General features: G+C 34.6%; 1 protein-coding gene across 9 annotated transcripts in view; it reads left to right on the forward strand.

Annotated features, from left to right (window-relative positions):
• The window catches only part of LOC117212026 (collagen alpha-1(XVIII) chain), a 344311-nt gene that overhangs the window by 73617 nt on the left and 247874 nt on the right, over positions 1–22820 (forward strand). For all 9 annotated transcript variants that reach the window (XM_033456469.1, XM_033456487.1, XM_033456509.1 and 6 more), the window contains exons 3-4: positions 5363–5628; positions 6470–6745. In XM_033456469.1, coding sequence (XP_033312360.1) covers positions 5363–5628; positions 6470–6745 — 542 coding nt within the window. The remainder of the gene's footprint in view (positions 1–5362; positions 5629–6469; positions 6746–22820) is intronic.

Below are 22820 nucleotides of genomic sequence, written 5' to 3' on the forward strand. Positions count from 1 at the left end.
CGTGAAAATTCCGAAGTGGCCTCGACTTTCCTCGAGGAAACTTGGTCCCGCGAGAGGGCAAGCTTTGAGAACTTCTCGCGACAGGATAACGCTGAACTTTCGGTCCATCTCGAGATCGCCTTATCTGACACTGATCGTTATTGTATTACACCATCTTCCTTCTTTTTCCCCCTCTATTCCTTGTTTTATTAGTTGGAAACTCTTGTCTAGGGAAGTTGTTGGTAGTTTTCTTTTGGCGTTTTTTTTTTTGTGCTTCGTGTTTTAGGAGATCGTGAGAGCTTACCGTAAGTCCTTTAATGAATTAAAAGGTGTAATGGCGAGAGGAGGTTAGTGAAAATTTCTTGTACAAGTTACGTTAATTATCTAAATGTTTAGCGTATGTGTTTAGTTTAAATAATAGTGTTTAGCGCAATAGATTTGTTTAAGAAGTAGGTTTAGATTAGATTAAGTAGATTCTTGTTGTCAATGTTGGAATTTTTGAAATAAAATAGTGTTAGCTCATGAATCAAATTAACGTGATCTACGTTAATTCCACTCGTTGTAATCTTCGAACTTTTAAAAATTTTAAAACAAACTTTATTTTTATGGTTCCATAAAATTTCGAAGTAGCTTGCGATATTATTATCATCTACTGTTACAACTTTAGTAATTGCTATGGCTTTACGATTTTACAGTTTCTCACATTTCCATCAAATCGCACAGTGTCAAACTACTTTGTTTATCTTCCTTTATTAAGGAAAATTTCACTATAAAAGAAATTTTTAAACCAGAAGTTTATAATTTTATTTTCTACTTTTTCTTATATACTAAAACTTGCAAATATCGTAATTCAATTAAAAATATACATTATCTTTTTAACATACACAATTTCTAATCTGAGATTCACAATTTTTGTTATTCTTCTCGGAACTCTATCCGAAGGAACATTCTATATGTTCAGCCAGCATCATCTACTCTTGATTTTGCATTTATGAAACTATGAAGACCGAAAGACAGTTCAATTTGCTGATCGTAACAAACGAATTTCTTCGTAACGATCGATGGAATTCGCTTCGCGGATTCCTATAAATACAGAAGAGGTTTTCGATGAATTCAGGGCTGTATCATCTCGCGGGAGAGATCTTAAGCGAAAGATTGGTTTTGAGCGAAATATCCTTCTCTTTTACTCGAATAGGAACAATGACGTTTTTCATACATTCCTGCCGCCTTACGTAATTCTTTCATAAAATGTATTTTCGAGGTGCCTTTTGACAGTTTGATGGAATCACATCAATCGAGTTATTTACTCGCGTGTGAGCTGTATCTGGAATCTTATTTCATTTCATTTTTCACGATGAAAACGGTTTCCATGTTTCATTCTCAACTTTATAGTTGGTCCTACTTTTATGTCATATGATAGACATTGATTTAGTATTTTTCTACGATGTTAGCTTTTATGGAAGGTACAATATAAAAGTTGTTTAACTTGTTAGATCGTATCGTTATTAGTTACAGAATTTTAAGAATAAGAATTTTTATGCGTAATTAAGAGTTACAGCATAAGAAAATTATAATTGGAGAATTGTTACTTTTGTAGCCTTCGTTCTTGCCATTACATTAAGTTGATTGCAATCTTCATTAAACGAGGAAATACTTCTTGCTTTACATTCTCTCAGCACCGCCCCGACAATGTTCTTATACATATCTATTGTACCGCTTAGTTTCTACAGATGATGCAAGAGGAAAATTTCGTAAGAAAACAGATCATGACAAAATTGCATAGATATCAAATTATTTTGCTCGTCGTACAAATTTAATATGAAATCACGTAGTGAAATATTTCTTTGTTACATGTATTTTTTATTCTCACAGAAATAATTATTCATGGAAGATCTTGAAGTAAAGAATACATACTTAGAGATTCCTTAGTCTGTTAGATTCTTACAAGATTATCATTTAAAAATAACGCTACAGTGTGTTTTATTAATCCATACGAGCTTGTGTTAAATATTTTATCACGTGATTGATGTCATTAATTCTCTTCGCGACGTGTATTTTGTTGTAATGTCTGCGCAAAACGTAGTTGCGTATTAGGAGAATATACGCGTTTGGAAGGTTTCCACCGATCATGTCTTATGCGTTCGTTGAAGTCTCCATAGACGTATATTCTGTGATCGAATCCGTCAAGCATTGAAATCTTCGCCCTCGAACTTCCTCGAATCTTGCAACGTGCTCCTATCGGCGGGAAAGCTTTAAGAAAGCAGAATCGAACATTTAGAATTCGAAGTATTGTACAGCTAGCTGCCTCTCAATAGCTTCTAGACCTCCTGTTTGGGGAAGATAAAGCGAAAGATGCATCGGAAAACACATCTAAAGATTGCTCCGCTTGTATCAGGCTAACAGACCAGCGTAGGAATAGCTGGCAAGAAATTGAGCATTTATTTAAGATTTCATAACGATTCCTCTTTCATACGATATTGTGTTACGAGGTTTGTTTTAAAACTGTCTTGGAATATTTTTGAGAGGAATTTTATTAAAAAATAAAAAATGTGCTACAGCTATTTATTGACTTATTCTTTGATGATATGTAATTTAAAATAATCATGAAATATAGCTATATTTATTTAGCGTAAGATACAATAGCAGGTATATAAATATATATCTACATCTACATTAAACGTATAATGTTTAAAAAGGTTCACGTGTGGGAAGAAAAGTCGTGTTAGTTTTCCAAGCGGAACAATGCTAGGCATACAATTTTTAATGCGATTTACGGACTTATATTTCGGCAATAAATATCGATTATCGAAGCAAGCTTTCAGCTGGGGTAACCGCAGTATATCGAGTCTGGCGAATCTATATGACGCATGGCGCGCGAAATGGGGCTGTAATGTATTAAAAAAGTATGATCATAATCACTTGGAAGTCTAGTTTAAAGCGTATAAAACCAATATAATATGAATTTAGCCAATATCATTCATATGCATAATTTTATTGAGTTTGGAAAGCATAGATATGTGTAATACCATTTGAATTTAGTATAAAACCATTTGAATTCGCAAGTTGCATTTATACATTAAAACTTATTCGTGAAACGTAGTAATTTAAATATTACCATAAATTCTGTATAATCAAATTTATCGATTTCTGCTTCTCGTGAGTTCTTGATAACATTAAAAATATTCCCCTCTTTTTATTTTGTTCGAAGATCGACTCATCTTTTATTTAATGTTTGGCAAAATTTCCAGTTTTATTTTCGGTTTTATTTTTCAAGTCGATACTAGTTTCATTGAAATTGTATTGTTAACGGTAGTATCGACTAGCCAATTCTAGAAATAGGAATGGATTATCAGCGAAAACTACGAATGGCTGAAACAACTGCCCGTTAAACTGTAAAACAAATTGTTCGTAAAATTTGTATATTTAGTTATTTCTAGAATTGATTGGTTGAAACTATTATTGACGGATTTCACATTTTTACCATTACCTATCAATGTAAAAAATACTTATCAAGTAAATTAAAATAATATCCATGTAAAGGAATTACGATATTCATAACAAATACCCTCAAGGGCTTTTTTACTTTTCTCGTTCTTCCACGGATCGAGGAACTTCACAACCAATTCCAATTTCAAAAAAGGTAACTCGCTGCCGCGAACTTTAACTACGTCTGGAGACCTGTCCAATTTAAACTGCTTAATAATTCCAATCAGTTCGACCAAACAAGATGTTCAAGGGCGTTAACCTTTCAGGACTTTCTCGTAGCCCGAATCGTATCCGCCTGGTGGCTTTATCAAGATTTCGTTCACTAATCCCGTGAAGGCGGCTGCCCCAAGTCTCCACGCACCGAATTAATTAAAGTTCTCTCGCTTCGAGTTTGAACTACTTTTCGTCGATTCGCATTTTTCGCCCCCCTCTGCCGCGACTCGCCTCGTTTTCAACAGCGTGTCGTTAATTAACCATAGTCTCGTAGGGAATCGAGCAGTTCGCGTAACAGTCGCGTTTAAATAATATCCGTGGTTCACCGTGATATTACAAGAACCCGATATGTTGTTCGAACTGCGTTTAAACAATTTGCATGAAACGAGAGGTGCAAATTAGACGCCTGCCACATAATACCGGGGATGCATTATAACAACGCCGGTCAAGTATTTCCCTGTGTAAATAACAATCCCTCTGGATTATCATTTAATCTCGAGGCGGGAAATTCGGCTATTTTTTCGACGTAGGAATGTTGAATGGATTTTCGTTTATTTTCCCTGTTATTCCCCGAAAATAGAGCTCGTGAATTTTGCCAGAGTTCTGGGGCTTTATTGGAAGCATCGAGGGATTCGAAAGGAATTTGCAGTGAAATTTTGATCACTGAAAGGATCAGCGTAATGAAATTATGTAAAAATTCCAATTTTCACGATAATTACACTTCGTTTCTGTCGATTTTCGCACCAGAAATCGCATGAATCGTTAAAGTTTTTATTTCAGTGATTGTATATTTATACAACGGTAGTATCTATCGTTATCTCATGATATTTGATATTTTCTTTTTATCGAGAATTGTTCGATGTTAGTTGATCGTTGATATTTGAAAAAGTAGCGAAAATCATAAATTTGCTAGAATGATATAATGGATTGTGAATTATTCTTAAAAAAAGTTCCGAGGAAAGGATTTCTAATTATGTTTGAGATCCTCGTCGTTCTTTTTTCCCCTTCTCAAGTACTTGTCCACTTTCATGATGTTGATCTAAAATCGTCTTAACGGGAGGAGTTTTATACACTTTGAAGCTCCAAGTCCTGAATCTTTTGCTCTCTTTTACTTAAGGGAGTTTGCAATTTTGTGGAACAGGTTGGCAAATAGAAATAAGGGAAAACGAGATGCGCAGGTACGCTTGTATGAGAGTTAGCTTATTTGCCTCTGACTTGGATTAAATAAAAATGAAAGAACCGTAGAGTCCTTGATCGATCAACCTGTGCTAGTCATATATCTGGTTCTGTTCTCGCATTTTGTTACGCTATAGGTATACGTATTAATAATCACAATTCCTGAATAATTCTATTTATTACTCTTTAATATGACTTTTAATATTAACGGGACTTATAATATTAAATTCAAGTCCGGATTTTACATAATAAATGTTCATCAAATATTAGCTAACAGATAGAGGCTTATAAATGATTGAAAATCAATTTATTTATTTTAAAGGATGTAATTTAACTTTACGTTTTTAGTTTGATATGTACGAAATCTAAATGTTTATGTCTCATTGAGATTAAAACTTCTCTTTGCGGCCATGAAATATTATATACAATTTTTGTCATAGAGTTGTAATCCATATTTTCTGAAGAAAAAAGCCTTCTAACTGTTTTTCTTCATACCCTTTTGTTTCAGAGCTGGAATATGATTTACTTCAAGCTTCCGTGGCATTAACAGACGACAATAATTTGTACATCGACGATGGTCTCGACGGATTTCCAAGTTTTGGCTTCCGACCTGGCTCCGAAGTTAAACAGCCGTATCGATTATATTTGCCGGAAAAATTGCCAGCAGAGTTCACTTTGGTGGCAACTTTTAAGCCGACGTCATTTAGAACCAGTTATCTCTTCGCCGTCCTAAATCCTTTCGAAACTGTTGTGCAATTAGGCATCCGGATATCCGTAAGTACATCAATTTATACATACAAGGGATGTGTAAGGAACCTGTAAGGAACAATAGAAATATAGTATCGAAGCGATTTTATTCTATTTCATTAGACGCTTTACGTTTTCTTCCATTCTTACCATACAACCAACATAAAATGTTTTTGTAACCAAATAATACACAAATTCAAAAATATTTCCATTTAAAATTTTTCTATTTTAGTTAAAAATGTTAATGAACGATCACACTGTCGTATCTTCATTCCTATAACAATAATAATATATTTCAAACAGTGGATGGCGAGCGCAAAACTTAAAAGATTTCTGATAAGACAGGGTTCGCAGTCTCACTCGTCTGCTTTCATCGCATTACGTTTCATAAAACTGTAAAATGAAACACAAACGATTCGGGTCTGAATATGAAAGAAATCGGAAAATAGGCAAAAATTTCCAAGTACAATCGGTCGATTTAGAAGGAACCGACTGCGGTGGCGCGATAGACTTTTAAGTCGACGCTCCTTGTCGGTGTATGGAGGGCATTTCCTCATGTTTCTCAATATCTTTGAGGCCGTTGTTGTAGCTTGCCGGGTCTTCAAGTTTCTTTGAGATCTTTCACGTTTCCTGCGGCACCGTTTCCACGGGTAATACCGCTTCTACGTGTTCCGCAGCGAAAGCAGCTCTCCGTTGCTTTCGACGTTTCGAAAGAGAGTACGATCCCCATGAGAATCGATAGCGACGGGTTGAGACCGCGCGAAAACGCTTCGACTTTCGAATCTCTTGGCATTTTCTCCCGATTCAAACCGATCTAAAGGAAATTTTATTATCTTTAATATTAAATATAAAATTCTCTCTTTTATAGGATGGTCCAGGAACAAACCAGAATGTCTCACTGGTCTACACCAATTCTGATTTGCATTCGCATTCGGAAGAGGTGGCGAAATTCACGGTGCCGAAGTTGACAAAGAAATGGTCGAAGATTGTAATCAGAGTATCGACGACTGATGTCACCTTATATCTAAACTGTCACGAAATGGCCAAGCAACGAGTAACGAGGATTCCTCTGGAGTTGATGTTTGACACAGCCAGCACGTTGTATATCGCTCAAGCTGGGCCTCATATTCAGGAAAAATACGATGTAAGTACATAAAGGATTTTATCATCTAGTATTGCTGTTGAAATTGATGTAGTCATTGGAACGGCGCTGAACTAGGTTGGATCTGTTTTGATTTTCGATAACGAAACTGTAATTTCTGGTTACTGGTTTATGACCGAATCGAGTAAATTGGACCGGCATCGATTAAACCGACTATAAATTTTACTTTCCTAGAAACTAAACAAGTTTGAGATTCATTGTGATATCTATTGTAAAAAAGTGACATATGTCATTAACAACCTACTTAACGATATTCAAAAATAACAATTTCAAAATTAAAATATCGTAGGATATTTTTAGAAAATTTTCAATTGTAAATTAATCTGTGATACCTTGATTCAGAGACATTAATTATAAAACACAAATTTCATAAATATCAGCGTGTCGATTATTTTTATTTATTTATCGTTATGCACGAGCAATCTTCTTAAAATTGAAACGTTACGATCGAGAAAACAGATTCAACTTTGCTTTTTCAACTATCCTGCGTATCACGTCTCACTACGAAATAGTTCGTTTGAAAGATATTTCCTGAAAATAGCAACTTTATTAAAGGAAACGCGTTCAAAGAAGCATGTAGCTTCCCCTTTTAGTTTGTGAAAAGACGAAAATGATCGGTTGAAGCGTTCAGAGTCGTTCCGTTCTTAAGTAAGTATTAAAACTTGTCTCTCGGGTCTCGTCGAGTCAAACAGAGTTGCCAACGATTACGGATTAACCTCGAAACGAAATGGTCACAGAACCGTGAGTAGAAAATCTCTCGATATATAGTTATGTACATAGTTAGGGTCATATTTCGGAGTAAAAATTTAATATCAAGTTAGTCGAACAAAAAGTTCGACGAAGTAGAAAAAGGGAAACAATCTTATTGAAATAATGTCGTGTCGTGGAAAAGAAAAAGACTTAGGGAAAGGTGGAAATTGGAAAACGCAGTATCGAAATCCTGTATACTATCTCTTTAAAGGATTCGCCACAGTCGTTATTTTTTCAAAGAGCTTTCATGGTATATTAGAATTGACTTGGTTCTTTAAACTACTTAACTAAAGGTACTTTTCGTAAAACTCTTTGAAAATTATAGAACGTTGCAAAATCTTTCCGTAAGCTTTTCGAAATTCAGCGGATTGTACTATTCCTGATAATCGTAGAATAAATTATAATCACACGACTCGATTAAATGTTAAGTGCGTGGAATAATCACTATAGTTACTCTGGTAAAATTTCACGCAATAGAAGTATTCAGCGATTATCGCCACGAACAATAACTTAAGCACATTTATTACAATTTCGCTTGGCAATCGGATATAGTTATTTGTAATTTTAAGACCGTACCGTTCGGTACATCGATTTTCTGGTTGCCATTTCAAGTCGTCGCTTAACGATAATTAGCTTCCATACCGATGCACTCCGATTTTCCGTATGCCGTGTACGCGCCCCATAACGATAGCGTGCAGAGACAATGATTTACTTTGGTTCTTTGTTAATTAGCCACTGACGATAATTGTTGCAATCTGGCGCGTTGCAACATTTCGTTATAATTATATAGCAACGCACTACTCGGCGAAGGGAAATTATACCGTTACGATTAATACGCTCCGATTTATCGGCAAAATTACTACCGTTCGTTTTTCTATTTTTCATAATTTTTCTTTTTATTTTTCGAATTTCAATTCTGCTGAATATGAAATATTATACCGACGGTGTTTCTCTCGTGTTAAATCATTTTTATCAACATTTCTAGTATCTTTGTATAATTTTTATTTCGAAGAGATTCAACTGGAAATATACGACGGAACAAACGTATGTATATATATATGTGATTCATATTAGTAATACATTAATAAACTTGCATAAATATTCACAAATAGCTACTATCATTTTCAAATGCATACATATATAGAATCATACGTTGTTTCGTACTTAAAGTTGAAATTGCCGAATGAAAGAATACCTTTTAATGTAACAATTTATGAAGTTGTATAAAATGTGAAACAGAATGCATTAGATTAAATTTCAGAAAAGATTTCAGAGAACACCGATTATAATTCTAAACTACGGACGCATCGTATTGATGTTTTATTTATAGAAATTTTTTTCTCATTGTCTTTCGGTATTGGCGATTTAGCTTTGATCCAGGTTTCCTCAATTATGAAGCACTCTGTATGTAGAACGGTCGAGTATCAGCCAAAAGCGATTAATCTACGGTATTCTCATTGCAAGAATAAAAATACTCTGGACATTTCACCGTGAAGTATGATGAAAATACCATTAACTGGCTATAAAAATTATTACGGTGGTAAAGGGAGAAAAAATGCGGCGTATAAAGTGAAATAATGAGATGGGAAAAGAATAATGCGAAACAAAAGCGAGATCACCGGTGAATATTCCAAAATATCGTTAATAACAATATTCTCGTATCAGATAAATATTTCTCACGATTTGCTCGCAATTATCGTTGCGCTCTCCTGTTGTCAACAGTATTTCGGCATTAATCTGGACAAAGTGAACAAAAGGAATTATCGACCTTTGTGAAATCTGCTTGTTATATCGTTTTTAATCCTGTTTTCGACGAGTAGATATTAATGAAATAAATATAATTGTAATAAATAATAAATAGTAAATAAATAGAAGTAACATAGGTATCGTAATAAGAAAATCGAAATCTATTGAACTAACTATGGTATATTTCAAATAGAGACTGCTTGCTTTGTTTAAAATTTGTTTTTAGACGTGAGACTTCACTAATTAGACCTATAACATTTCCATTGTTACGATGCTGTCAATTTTACACAATACGTAAAGCAAACAGCTGTCTAGCATGGTATTTTCGAAGCTAGAAGTAGCGGTTTTTGTTGAAAATGTATTATACATACGAGAATCGTTCAGAAAGTAATATCCGTTTTGAAATAACAACGATACAAATGCATCTTGAAAAGTTTTCTTTATTGGTAATTTTAGTACATATACTAAGTTATATTTCAATACAACTACCAGCCCTATTTGAACACTTATCGTAACGTTATACGAGCTTTTTGTACGTCTTTGTCATATGCTTCCGCCGTCAGTTCACATAACCATCGTCTTACTCAATTCTTTAAATCGTCGTTTCTTGTGAACCATTATCGACTGAAAAACTTTTTAAGTTTAAAAAAAAAAAAAAAAAAGGTAATGAATATCATTTGCAATGAAATCGCAAATACGTCCTTGAGCCCCTTTGTAATGAGAGACGAGCAGCCTGAATGCTTACGATAACGTACAGTTTCTTTGTTCTTATTAAATCCCGCATTCACAGACTTACTAATAATTCATCCGTAACTCTATTACCGTTAACTGCTGTAAATCGGTGGTGAATTTCTTTTGGAAGAATTTTTACAGACAATATTTGAAATATTTAAACACAAAGTTTTGCATAACTTACGCCAATACACGAATAAAGCTAGATGACCTTTTGTAAGTAGATTCCATCGTTTTATATGGCTTCTGTACTTTCTGAACGACCCACGTAGATCAGCAATAGCTCAGATTGAATTAGTGAAATCGAATACACTTTGATTAAGTTTAGCCGGTTGATGGAATAAAATATTTCAGTCTCTTCTAAACTGATCGATAAAATATTAAAGGTTATTTGATTATCCAAGTGAAAGAATGAACACTTTATATATTTTACGTTTTTACATATTTCACTATGTTTCCAAATATGGTATTGATCAAATACTCAAATTTAGTCATGTTCAATGAATAGTTCATGCTACTATGGTGGTTCGTAATATTGAAAATTGACTTTAATTACAATTTCATCCGAAAAGTTATGAAATTATTATAGAACGTTGTCGTTTTTAGATAAATATCTAAACCTCGAATAAGATTAGTGGTGGGATGATATATATTTGACCAATAAAAATCGTTATAGAGTTTCGTGTTTAGAGAAACGTTGCGCGCACGAGACACCGTTAAAATCGCCATTAAATATCTAAATGAAATCGGAATGGACGCGAGCTGAGGTTCGTCGCGCGACGATAAATAAATAAAACTGTCGAGGGAATCGGGTCAACGCGACAGCTAAACTGGAAGAATAGTAATTGCTATCGAACGAATATTAACGCGATCTGCTTGCCTGGTTTTTTACGTTTTTTTTAACGCGCCGTGCTTCTACATTCCATGCTTTTTCGAACTGCTTTTTAATCACTGCCAGCATTACGAAGACGTAGGTATAATTTTGATTCTATTTATAAAGCGTCGGATATAAACAAATTTGTTTTATTTTTAAAGTAAATTATAGGTGATAAAGTAAATTATAGCTACTGTTTAGACGGACGAATATTATGTTTTAAATAACTGGCTTGCTTATTAGTTCAAGCTTATTAAAAATTTCATACTACAGATTTTTGAAGATATTAAAAACTAAAAAAGTAAATTATAGGTGATTAAGCTTCTGTTTAGACGGACGAATATTATGTTTCAAATAACTGGCTTGTTTATTAGTTCAAGTTTATTGAAAATTTCATACTACAGATTCTTGAAGATATTAAAAATTTCATAATATAACTTATTACTGTTTTTGCGCAGTCGTATAAATTGCTTTCAAAAAAAAGTTACGGAAAAATAGTCAGAGATAAGCTAGGTTCAAAACAATTTTATGATATGAATTTATGAAATCCCAGTAAGCTTTAAATATAGCATATTCTTCGCTTATTTTCTATCTAAAATACATACATATTTATACATATTACGTACATATACATATATACATATTATTACAATCTTAATAACGTCTCAGATTTATGATTTAATGATTTTACCAATAAACGAAATGAAAATTTGTTTTCACATTGGCTCCACTTGTTTCAATTAACAAGAAATAAAATCTGTCTTGTTGATTAGTAAATACCAATAAAACTAATAAAAGACAGAATTATTTGTTTTATCGATATTTGATCAGTTAAAAAGGACCTCTCGTTATTTGCAGATACATGTTCTAGCAATCGAAATGTTATTTCGCATCGTCGATCATACACCCGTTTCAAATATTGAAAAACGTCGAATCGAAATTAATTTTGAATCGTCGAATGTTTCTATTTTGCGAGCACGCAGCTTGCGTGAATAGTCTTTATTCAGAAAAAAAAAAAAAAAAAAACGAAGACACTCGTTTGGACCGATTAAATCGGCTATTTAATTCAATAGCTGTGGTTTATGCGGAATTCTGACCTGCTTGAGTTAGACAGAATTTGATTGACAATTTATTTTCCAAGCCGCTGATTCCGCATTGTTTCAAAGGGTGAGAACAGAAAAATGGAATTCCACTTCATAGAAAGCCGAACAGCGTTTCCGAGCAATCGGGAATATCTTTTATTAATGGAATTATATCGTTCAATTGGAGAAAATTGGAGTTTGAGGACATTTCATATTCTTCGGTGTGACCGATTAAATTTTTACTTTCGTATTTTCTTCTTCTGTTGATCGGAGTCATTTAAGCTCGTTCGTGAGAAAGAGTTACATGACGTTACACGCAGAAGTTTACATTGCATTGTATGATCATATGATTATATCGCATTGATTTATAATTATATGATGATTATATGTATATGATCACTAATTTATCTAATATCAGTTTTGATATAAAAAGTAAGATATTGAATCGAGAAGCAACAACTTTTTTAAATGCACGCGCTAGTTTCGAGTGTATTAACTACGTCATATCAAAATTTTTCGTTTTCATAGAATAGACAAAAGCACCAAAAGTTTAATTACTCTTTAGAGACTTATAAAATAATTCAATATCTCATAAAGTTCCTATTTCATTGTCGGAAACTCATTGAGAATGCAATAATTCGCGTTAATGGCACTTTAGTCTGGCATATACGTATGATAACTCACAGAATGAATTACAAAAGTTAGGACACCTGTAAAAATCTATTATGAATATATTATGCGCGTTATATGAATTATTTTGAAATTTCCTTATCATTGTAAAGGGAATCGACTGTCGTGATTTTATTGGTCAATAGGTCTATAGGCATATTTATCGAAAAGCAATCGTTTTTTCCAAAAAGCTTTTTCCATAGAAAACCACATGCACGTACACCTACGTCTCGTCGAATGATTCCATTCGTTGGATGGCGTGGTTCCTGAGGGACGTTCTTATCGAGTGTTCACTGCTATTTCCATCTGACAGTCCCCTTTCACCATGCTTCCTATACCTGGCCTTCTCATACTCTTCTAGAATAACGATACCTGAAGAAGTTTTCTCTTTCTGAATTCCTTCTTCATTCTGCCTCTACCGTAAGGTATCGTATTGTATTCTTTTTCACGTTTCGTCCGCTCGAAGCTAATCCCTCGCAAATTGCCTGGATGCTTCACAAGGCGGCACTTTCAAAAGCAGATACCTATCATCGATGTGAGAATATCGAAAATTTATGAGGGAAACTCGGTTATTAGTTGATAAAACGTTTATACGAGGTTCGGTGGATTTATCGAGACGAATTTAATAGATCGAGACGAAGGGTGGAAAATGCTGTTAAATTGCTTGGCTTTCGCTGTGTCTCAGGGCAAAGACTTCAACGAACCAGGGTAAATCTATGCTTTCGACATTAGAATTTCATAAACTCTGGTTTGATTATGAATTGACTGGGAATTATTTATAGTACAGAATTCGCTCGCAGCAGTTTCGAACCACGCTTTCTCAATTTGTTTGCCGAAATAAATGATCGAACTAGGCTCGGAGTTCGGTAGCTTGACTTAAGCCAGTTCCATGAAATGTTTTCCTTCAACGTTTAATGAAATCTCTGTCCAAGTGAATATTACGACGAAGATTGATAAAGATATCGGGATCCCTCGAATTCCCGAAAATCTCGAAATTAATATGAATTCAATTTACGAAGAAATATATTTCGGTTAATTACGGTAATATTTACGATACACACAAGTATGATGTGAGATTTATTATTTCCAGAATTGATCACAAAACAGCGAGAAAAGTAGTCGTATTCTAGAATTGTGAACTACATCGCTCATGTTTGGTTTCTGAAGTATGCTGACAAACGAATACAACAAAAGCAATTAGTTTCTATTTTTATTTGTATGATACTTCGAAGATATACATTCTCAGTCAAAAATCTTGGTATATGGTTTGTTTCTGATAAAGCGTCAGTACTGGTCTACCAACGTAGGTTATCAGCGTAAAATCGTACGCATTCTATAGTATATACATTAGCACAATATACCCCTAGAAACTTTCTTTGTCGTATACAGTATCGAGTTGAATGATGTTCCTTCGTATCTTTCAACGACTATTTCATTTTGTCCGAGTTCTACATACGCGTGTACGGAATTAAACTGAAATACTCTAAAAATCGCAGAAACTTTCAGCATGACCTGATATTTCGTTGAAAAGCAGTCGACAGATCACAAATGTGCTAAGAAACTGTTTAAAAAGAACAGAATGTCCATTTATAGTCTGTTCGGTAAAGCTGTAATTTTTCAACTTTGCAACGATAAAGAAAGACGATGCTCTGTCGCGTGACAGAAGCGGGGCATTCGTCGAATCTCTCGATTTTCGATAGGAATATACATAATCCTTTCTTCAGACACACGATATACGTTATCGAATAACGCATGTCGGGATACAAGAACGGTGTGGGACGATTTAAAAATCGAACGCGGAAAGTTCGACGCAACAAAAGAAGGTGAATCGAGGTGGAAGATCTGACCCGTGAACAATTCGTCGTTTATCTACGTGTGTCGTCGAGCTGTGCTCGTTCTCTCGCCTTTCTGTCTCGCGCGATTACTTTTCTTCCGAAGTAATGCCTCTTGAATTCTTTTATATTTTGCTATCTTCTTTCTCTTCTCGTTGTCTCAAACGAAGTAAGTTTGCCGGAGCTAGTATGAATTCATCGGAATGATTCGGCTACGAATCGGATGCAGCTGGCTTGTTTTAACTCGATCAATCAAAGCCAAGTGAACCATTCGGTTCGGAAGCTACTTTATAAAGCTTTTCAACGCTTCTAGTTTCGGAGATGTAGTAAGGAGAAGACGAGGAGAATGATCTGCTTGAAATTAACGAAGTTTCAACAATATTGGAAATATAAACTGAAAATATAAATTTTAAGTATATACAAATATGTATAAGTATAGGTGAGGTTATATACATAAATTGTAAATGTATAAAAATTTTGATATAAAATATTAACAATTGTGAATTCACAGTTTGTAGAACTTTATTGGAAGATCGAGGATAGGTTTTGCATTTTCTGAAAGCTATTTATCGACAAAGTTAATATTCGCGTCGAAAATTGCAAGTTTCTCGAAGGGGAATGGACTTATCTTGAATCTTTTCAAGAAGAAAGTGACCTCATAACTTTGCCACAGAGTTTACAATAAATTACCTGGAATAATTATACTTTGTTGCTTTCATCTGGAAAAAATCTTTTCCAAACCTTCCGAAACCTTAAACAATAGTTTTGTTTTGCGTCCCAATTTCGAGTCACGTAGTTCTTTGAGGTCAAAGCAACCCACGATCAATTAATGTACCGTTTGATCGAATCGTTCTGCCAGAAAATTAAATTTGCTTTCAGCGCGTGTAGCGCCGTTCCGATATCATGCCGCTTATTTTTTTGACCTAAAAATACAAGAAACAGTGTTCCAAGGGTTTGTTAACTGTTCATACATCTCCAACCCAGAAACCTCGTAAGCGTATTATACCTATCGTTTCTATTTCCCTTTTTCCAGAATTCGATCGATCTCCAGTACTCTTCGCTTTTGCTTCAGTTTGAATGCCAGTTTCTTCCTTCTTATTTGTACGTTCTCAAAAGAAGAGTGTAGCGTTTTGCTTTTCAAGAAATTAGGTATGTCTCACGTCTTCGCCTACATATTTCTAATTCTGCAGTGACGTTCCGTGGCTTCACTGCACGCTTTAATCATTCCGAGATGCACTTTGTTTAAACTTACTCAAATTTAGGCAAGAGGATAAAGTGAGAATAAATAGGTAATTTTTTTAAGAGGCATATATATATATGTATAGTTCCATTTTGGGTCTCAGTATCGACAGAAGAAATATGATAATGCAAAATAAAAATTTTACGATAATATCTATATATTATAATATAGTATAATATTTATAAAAAGATAGTGGAAAATTCCATTCGTTTTACGTATCGAATGAACTTTATTACGAACTAGAAAAGTATTATTCTTTGATGGTACTTAGCTACATACTCGCACTATGAAGCACTAACAAGTTCTACGGAATTTTCGACGTCCCAGCAACTTCTATCCACCTATTACAAGCAAAAGTGGGAGAAGGTATCGAAATTAGAAATCTCTCAAAGTTGCCAAATAATTCAACAAAATTAGATTAGGATCAGAATCTCTTTCAGTTCGATGCTCTTTATTCGCCGCATTAATAAACTTTCAATTATAAAACCATCCAGATTATTTTCAAGACCTGGTAAACGTTAAATGTGTATATGCATGTAAAACGCTTTATAGAATCCCGTGTTATATTTGGACAGCGACTTGCAGGATCAAGCTTCCGGAAAAATCAGCGAGCGTAAAGAAGAGACCGCGGACGCATCGCGTGTAATTATTTCGCGGCGAAAGCTGCAACGGTCTTTAATTTACGATCGAATCTACATAAAAGGGTCGTAAGTTACGTAAGAACGTGGCTGGTACACCGCTTTTGCTCGCATTTTACATCGGTGCGGTTACGTTTACAGCGGCATTATAATACCTTCGTGTAAGTTTCATCGTGTTTCAAAGATAATGTAGCATTCAGCCTTTCCGGATGCGTACAATCTAATCCGTATTTTGCATTACTTATTAATGCCACTCTTTTAAGCGGTAAATGTAAAATAACTTATAGCCTGATACTTCGCGAGGTATTACGTCGTTGTTTCGAATGTACGTGTAAATAACTATCTGGCGAACTGCATATTGTATTGCCATATTTTTTTTAAATTATACACATCATTGTTCATAAGGGCAGGGTATTGCAAAATTAATCCCTGTCACATTGCGTGTGACTTTCAGTTGATATTATTCGGTCGTAGATAATCTACGTATAAAAATCAAAATCAAGCGATTCGATTTCGACTGTTCTACATACATTTTCGTTCTATTTCAGAATATATATGACAGTAATAATAATAAAAAAGAAAATTATTGTTCTGACCTTTTTATCTGTAATTTTATCAAAAGCATTTTACTAAAAATAAGTGTTTGTATATTTTCTAGTAATATACATATAGATATTGAGCTTGGAATAAATATTAGATGAACGTCATTTTATAAGATCGATAGGTTACTTCTGGCTTGAAATGATTTATAAGGGATTGATCAAATTAAACTAATAATGTAGAGATTCCAAAGTTGCAGCAGCTTTAGATTTGGAAAAACAGATATTAAAAAATGGTATTTATTTACGTGAATATTTAAAGCTTTAGATATGCGTTGTTACGTTGCAGTGAAAAAGGTTTATGATTTTAGTTTAACGATAAAATGCAGGTTTGAGATATTAACTCCGAAAAATATTAATATGAATTGTTACAATCCAGTAAATATCGTTTAACGATTTCCGTTTTAATTGAAATATAAAAATTTACTACGCTATTACATTTTCAGCCCTTATTTACTTTGAAACAATTTTTATCGATGTTTGTTATTCGGTTCCCTGAAAAGTTATAGATTTTTATTTGAAAAGGTGGACATGTAACGGACGATGGACGTGATCATGGAAAAAGTTTGTAAGAAATTAATTGCATAGTATTAAAATGGTGTTGCCGCTAGTAAATGTGTCAGCATGAATTATTCAGAGGCCACTAATTGCAAAAAAATGTGGTGCCGCGCAATTTGCAGTTCTCCATCAATGAAAGCAGTAACATTGTTCCGTAAAATGTGCAGTTACAAAAACGAAGTTAATTTTCTATGGTACAAGAACACGATATAGACGTTGAATTGTATACTTTCAACCAAAAACTTTACTTTATTCACATTGAAATGATACTCGATTAAATAGTAAAAGCGTATTATTCCTTCTTCTGAAATGATTTAATTGGATGACAAAACACAATTTTGATTATCATATATGAATTGTTAATGAAATTGTTTTCATGTCCCGTGTCGTCTACGCGTTCAGGTAAAACATTAATTTATCTAACTAATTAAGTGGAAACATATCGATTATGTCGAATTCTGAATTGGCAGATGTAAAGAAAGAAAAATAGGAATAAAAAATAAACAGAAACAAAATATATCAAAGAAGAAGAAATACAAGTAAGTATACGATCTATGCTGAAACTTTCTATTTTCGTTTCCTCATTTCCCTGATGTCAGCCTAATACCCGAAGTCTAAAATCAGCTGGGCGATCTTCGTGGCGAATCTTTGGCGAAAAAATCTCTAGATTCCTTGGAAGGACTTGCGCGTAAGGGTAGCCAGGCTTGGTTCGCGGCCACGAAGGTGTATCTGTATTATTCTTTAGGATCGTAAGGATATATAACCACGAAGAAGGGAATGAACAACGGGATGGGGGAGTATAACGAGGACGGAGTGGATGCGCATGGTGTGGCGGAGCATAAGCCAGAATGTGAAATGCGCCATCAGCATCAGGGAGGACGTACGGCGGGATAAAAGCGTAGACCGACGACTACTTTCACGTCTTTCTCCCTTTTTCCTTAAGAAGAGGCACACGATACTCGAAGCAACGGTGTTCTTTCGCAAGGAAACCAAAAACGAGCTTCTTCTATGCGAAATTAACGGGGTCAGAGACGCCCTTCGTTCCGCCCCATATTCTTGGACCTCCTTCTTCATCGTTTCTTTGCGCCTGTGTTGGTAAGGATTTCCTTCCAAAAATCTCCTAGTATCCTTTGCTTTCGCGATATTCTGCTTTTTTCCCCGCGTCATCTGCTGATCCAGTTGGATGGCTTTTGGTATTGCTCGTGAAAATCACGAAGATTATTCTCATAAGGAAATGGAATAGGTACGTCGTGCAAAATTTCGAAAATTTAATGTAATAAAGCTGTATATGATTTGGTTCGATCTCAGTAATTCAGAAGGGAGTTTTTGTTTTATATGGTCATTTTTCTACAATTCCTTCTCTTAATTAATTATTCATTGTACCAACTATTGTGATAGGCTATTAGCAACCCATTGTTATCAATTGAAATTAGAGGTAGCTCGAGTAGTTTTCAGATTTCACAAGTGAAGATTTAATTTGACAGAAGTGGAACGTTTCCTGCTGTATGAATAAGCTCATATAAGACTCATATCATAAATATAGAATATATTTTGACGTATTAACATATTACCAATAGCGTATGCCGATCATTCACCTGGATGAAGTCGATCGTGAATGGTAAAGAGATCGATTAATTCTAGATATTAGCATGTTACGTTCTTAGCCTACGAGCATTACGATTTCTTTCTTTCTCCGGATTGTTCTCCGTATCTGCGTTTCTTTAATGAGCGTCGTTACAACCGTGGAACAGGCGTCGGGACCTAGAGATTGCTTCGTTATATGAAATTAGCCATTTAGAGGCAGCCTTTCCCGCGCAGGTACACGCCTTCTTCATCGTTCCATAGCCAGCAGAACGAATTTCTTTTTATTACCCGTAGTGAGAAAAGAGAGAATTCACGTGCATATAAAGTCTTTTCATTCATAGCGCTAATTATCAAAATTCACTATTCGATTTTGTACAATGTTATAATCGAAACGTCTGAAAATGAAAGCATTTCGCTATAATCAAACAGATTATGAATTTTATAAATTCACATTATAAATTATACTCCTATAAATCAATGATCCAAGTTCGTTTCTAAACACAGTTAATCCGTTAAAAACTAACGTTCTAGTAATTACTAAGAAATTATCCAGGAAATGTTATTAATAGTCTCAGAAAAATAAAGCGATAATACAACACCAATGTTGCAAACATAAAACCACCGAAGTAATAATAATCGTTTCATGAAAATTTTGGAAATCGAATAGAAGTAACCAATATAATGAATCGATATAATTGCTTTCGATTCCCTTTGTCGATTAGAAGCTCAAGCGATATTCGCGTTTAGTAGCGTTCGTTTCTGTAATGAGAGTCGTTACGAGGAAGATGGGCGCGACATGTCGTCGAGGCTGATTACTCAATTAAAATTAATCATTTAAACGCGCGTCGTCTTTTTCATACACGCCGCATTACCTTTTAATCGCCTACTTTTTGATATCGTTTTGGGATGTTCCGTAACCGTCAGACATTTCGCGAAATAAATTTAGCCGGACGTAATTGTTTCGCACTCGACGCGCGCGGTTTGAAAATGTGCTCCAAGCAACATTTTAATTCGTTTCTGTTGTATCGGCTGGAAAGCGTTTCGCGATTTCGGGTTAAAACGCCGTTTGTTAGTAGTCCGCGTCGAATGAGATCGGCGATGAATTAAATGCTGATGGCGTCGACTTTTATAATCATTATTTTCATTCGCGTTAATTGCGCTTTCGCGTATGAACACGCGTTTCTTGCGCATTAATATGCGGCACAGAACGTGCGACACTCGCTAATTTATTGGTTTATTGTAGTACAGTTTTCATGGGGCATTTTAAGGGAAAAATTGGAAAGTGAAAACCTAATCGAAGATAGGATAATTATTTTTATCGCGAAGGATTTTGATATATTTGTGAAAAAGTGAATCTAATGAAGGGTGGCCTGAAAATTTAATTAAATGGAATTTTAACCGAGGACGTAATATCGGAAGAAAATTAATATCGGAAAAATAGATTCGATTGGTTATAATTGTCCATTGTGGTAAAGAAAAATGGTTGACAGTTATGCACTTTCGTGACATTTATATGACATAGGTTTATAGTTTTATATGTAGAGAATCGAAAAAGACGGTAGAGCGGCAGTGTTTTTTCATCGTGATATTGTCTAAGTGCCAAAATTATAGATTATTACCGTAATTAATTAGAAATCTATCTAAAAGGATCAAATATACGTACAACCATTTCTCGCAAAGCATGCGAAATAACGAACCGACAAACTCAAACAATAGGAATATCAACTTAAATCGAATTGCACGACAGTCGGATAGAAAGCAAGTGTTTCGCTTCGACGTGATCGCCACGCTTCCGTTGCAAATCGAGACGAGCTTGGTCTCGAAACATCCAATCAAAATCAAGGTGGAACGCGCCATGAAGTTCGAGGAATCTCAAAGCAGAGAAAGAGAACGAACACAAGAGAGATAGATAGAGAGAGAAAATCCAGTGATTTCCAAGAGCTACGTTATCCTTATGTCGGCGTATCGGAATACGGCCCTGGTACATCGGTGTCTAGGCGTGGAGATTACTCTGCTGCATGAAATTAGCCGTTTAGGAGTAACTTCGTTCCACCCCTCGTGGAAACTTGCCTGCAGACGGAAATACCGACGCTGCACGACGCTTCCTAGAAATGATCATTGTAATTTTCCCTCCCTTCTGAAAGCGCTGTTCTCCTTCCTTTTCTCTCGTCGTCGAATTCCTGTTTATCTTTTTTCCCCTTTGTAAGCTTACCCTCGACCACTTCTCTGTTCGTTCGTGCCGAACACTTGCTAACGTTTTACCTTGTCGTTTTTGATACCTTAACACACATGGATTTCCACCTTTTGTTGAGATTCTCTTTTTCTGCATTATTGCTTGCTTTTTTCCTTCTATTTTAAATCTAGTACGTTATTAAATAAGTTAATTTTTATGAAATTTATCTTTAACCTAGTATAGTATAAAGTTGTTTAGATTTGGATACATATCTAATTTTGGATATAGATGGGTCCATTAATTAATATTAATACACAAATGACAGTACCGACTGTCGTATGAAATATGTATGTTATTCAGACGATGTATGACACGCATCAGAAATAGATATTTTATACAATTCCCACCTCGGTAAATCAATTTCGAACAAACAATCCAGCTTTCTAGATCGTGGAGCTAAATTAATTCGAATTTGGATGCGCTATGCAAATCATCTGTGTATTAAACACAAAATCTAATACTGCTTGAAACGTGTCATGCCACGTGAAATCCACCAACGACCAAAAATCATGAAATCATTTAACTGTCAACTGGTTTAACATTTGTCCTAATAAATATTCGCTGGCCTGAACTTGCTATTTCACGAACGTTCTATCCTCAATTGTAATTCTCCTTCCTCTAACAAAAGTTTCTTTCTTTATTTTACCTATTTTACCTATTTTACCTATTTTACCTATTTTCATTAATAAAAAGGCTGCGAATATTCATGCAATAATATTTTATAAGTTCGATCAAAGAAATCAAATCTACTCAGAGATTTATTTCATCCCCTAAATATAGTGGTGACTTCTATACATTTTGTATTTTCTGCATCTTTAAAATCTCCATAAAAAGGTAGATATCCAGTGTTTTTTAATTACTAGCCTTTGATTTCTCAAAACCTAAATTAACTATTCTAAAGAGGGAATCTGGCTCTTGTTTGCCTGGTATTTACCAAGTAAACTGGACCAACAAGAGAGAAAGGAAAATGGTGGTTTGGAGGAGGATGAAACGCGAGATCGTCAAATCCTACGTTCCTCTATTTTCCTATTCGACAGACTCATTTAAATATTAATACAGGCGAATTATTTTTTGTTGTACCATAACTCATTGCCTTATTCTTTCTGTTTGTTCCTTTATATTTCTTTCCTTAGTTCAATTATTTTGTTGTACGTTCCCCCTTTTCTCTTTTTTGCGCGTCACCTAGTTTTCTTAACTTCAATTTCAGCTTAATTTCAACGTGCCCTATATTTTTGAAACTCTATTATCGCCGTATCTCTGTTACCAGCGATTTTTCTGTTTCGTTTTCTTTTAGCTTTCAATTTGATCTGCCGTCACGGTTTTTGTATTTTGTTACGTTATTTTTTTCGTTTATCTTCATCCTGCGTTCCTATTCTTTACGATCGTTCATTTTTCTAACAATTTCCCCTATTTCTCTCTGTGTTTGCCGTGCTTATTTGGTTTTAATATATTGTGGTCGATACTATTCTACCATATTTCTTCGCTTCGTGCTGTATATCATATTCGTAGTTTTGTGTTTT

The sequence above is a fragment of the Bombus bifarius genome, unplaced genomic scaffold (assembly GCF_011952205.1).
Source record: "Bombus bifarius isolate JDL3187 unplaced genomic scaffold, Bbif_JDL3187 scf7180000007970, whole genome shotgun sequence".
NCBI lineage: Eukaryota > Metazoa > Arthropoda > Insecta > Hymenoptera > Apidae > Bombus > Bombus bifarius.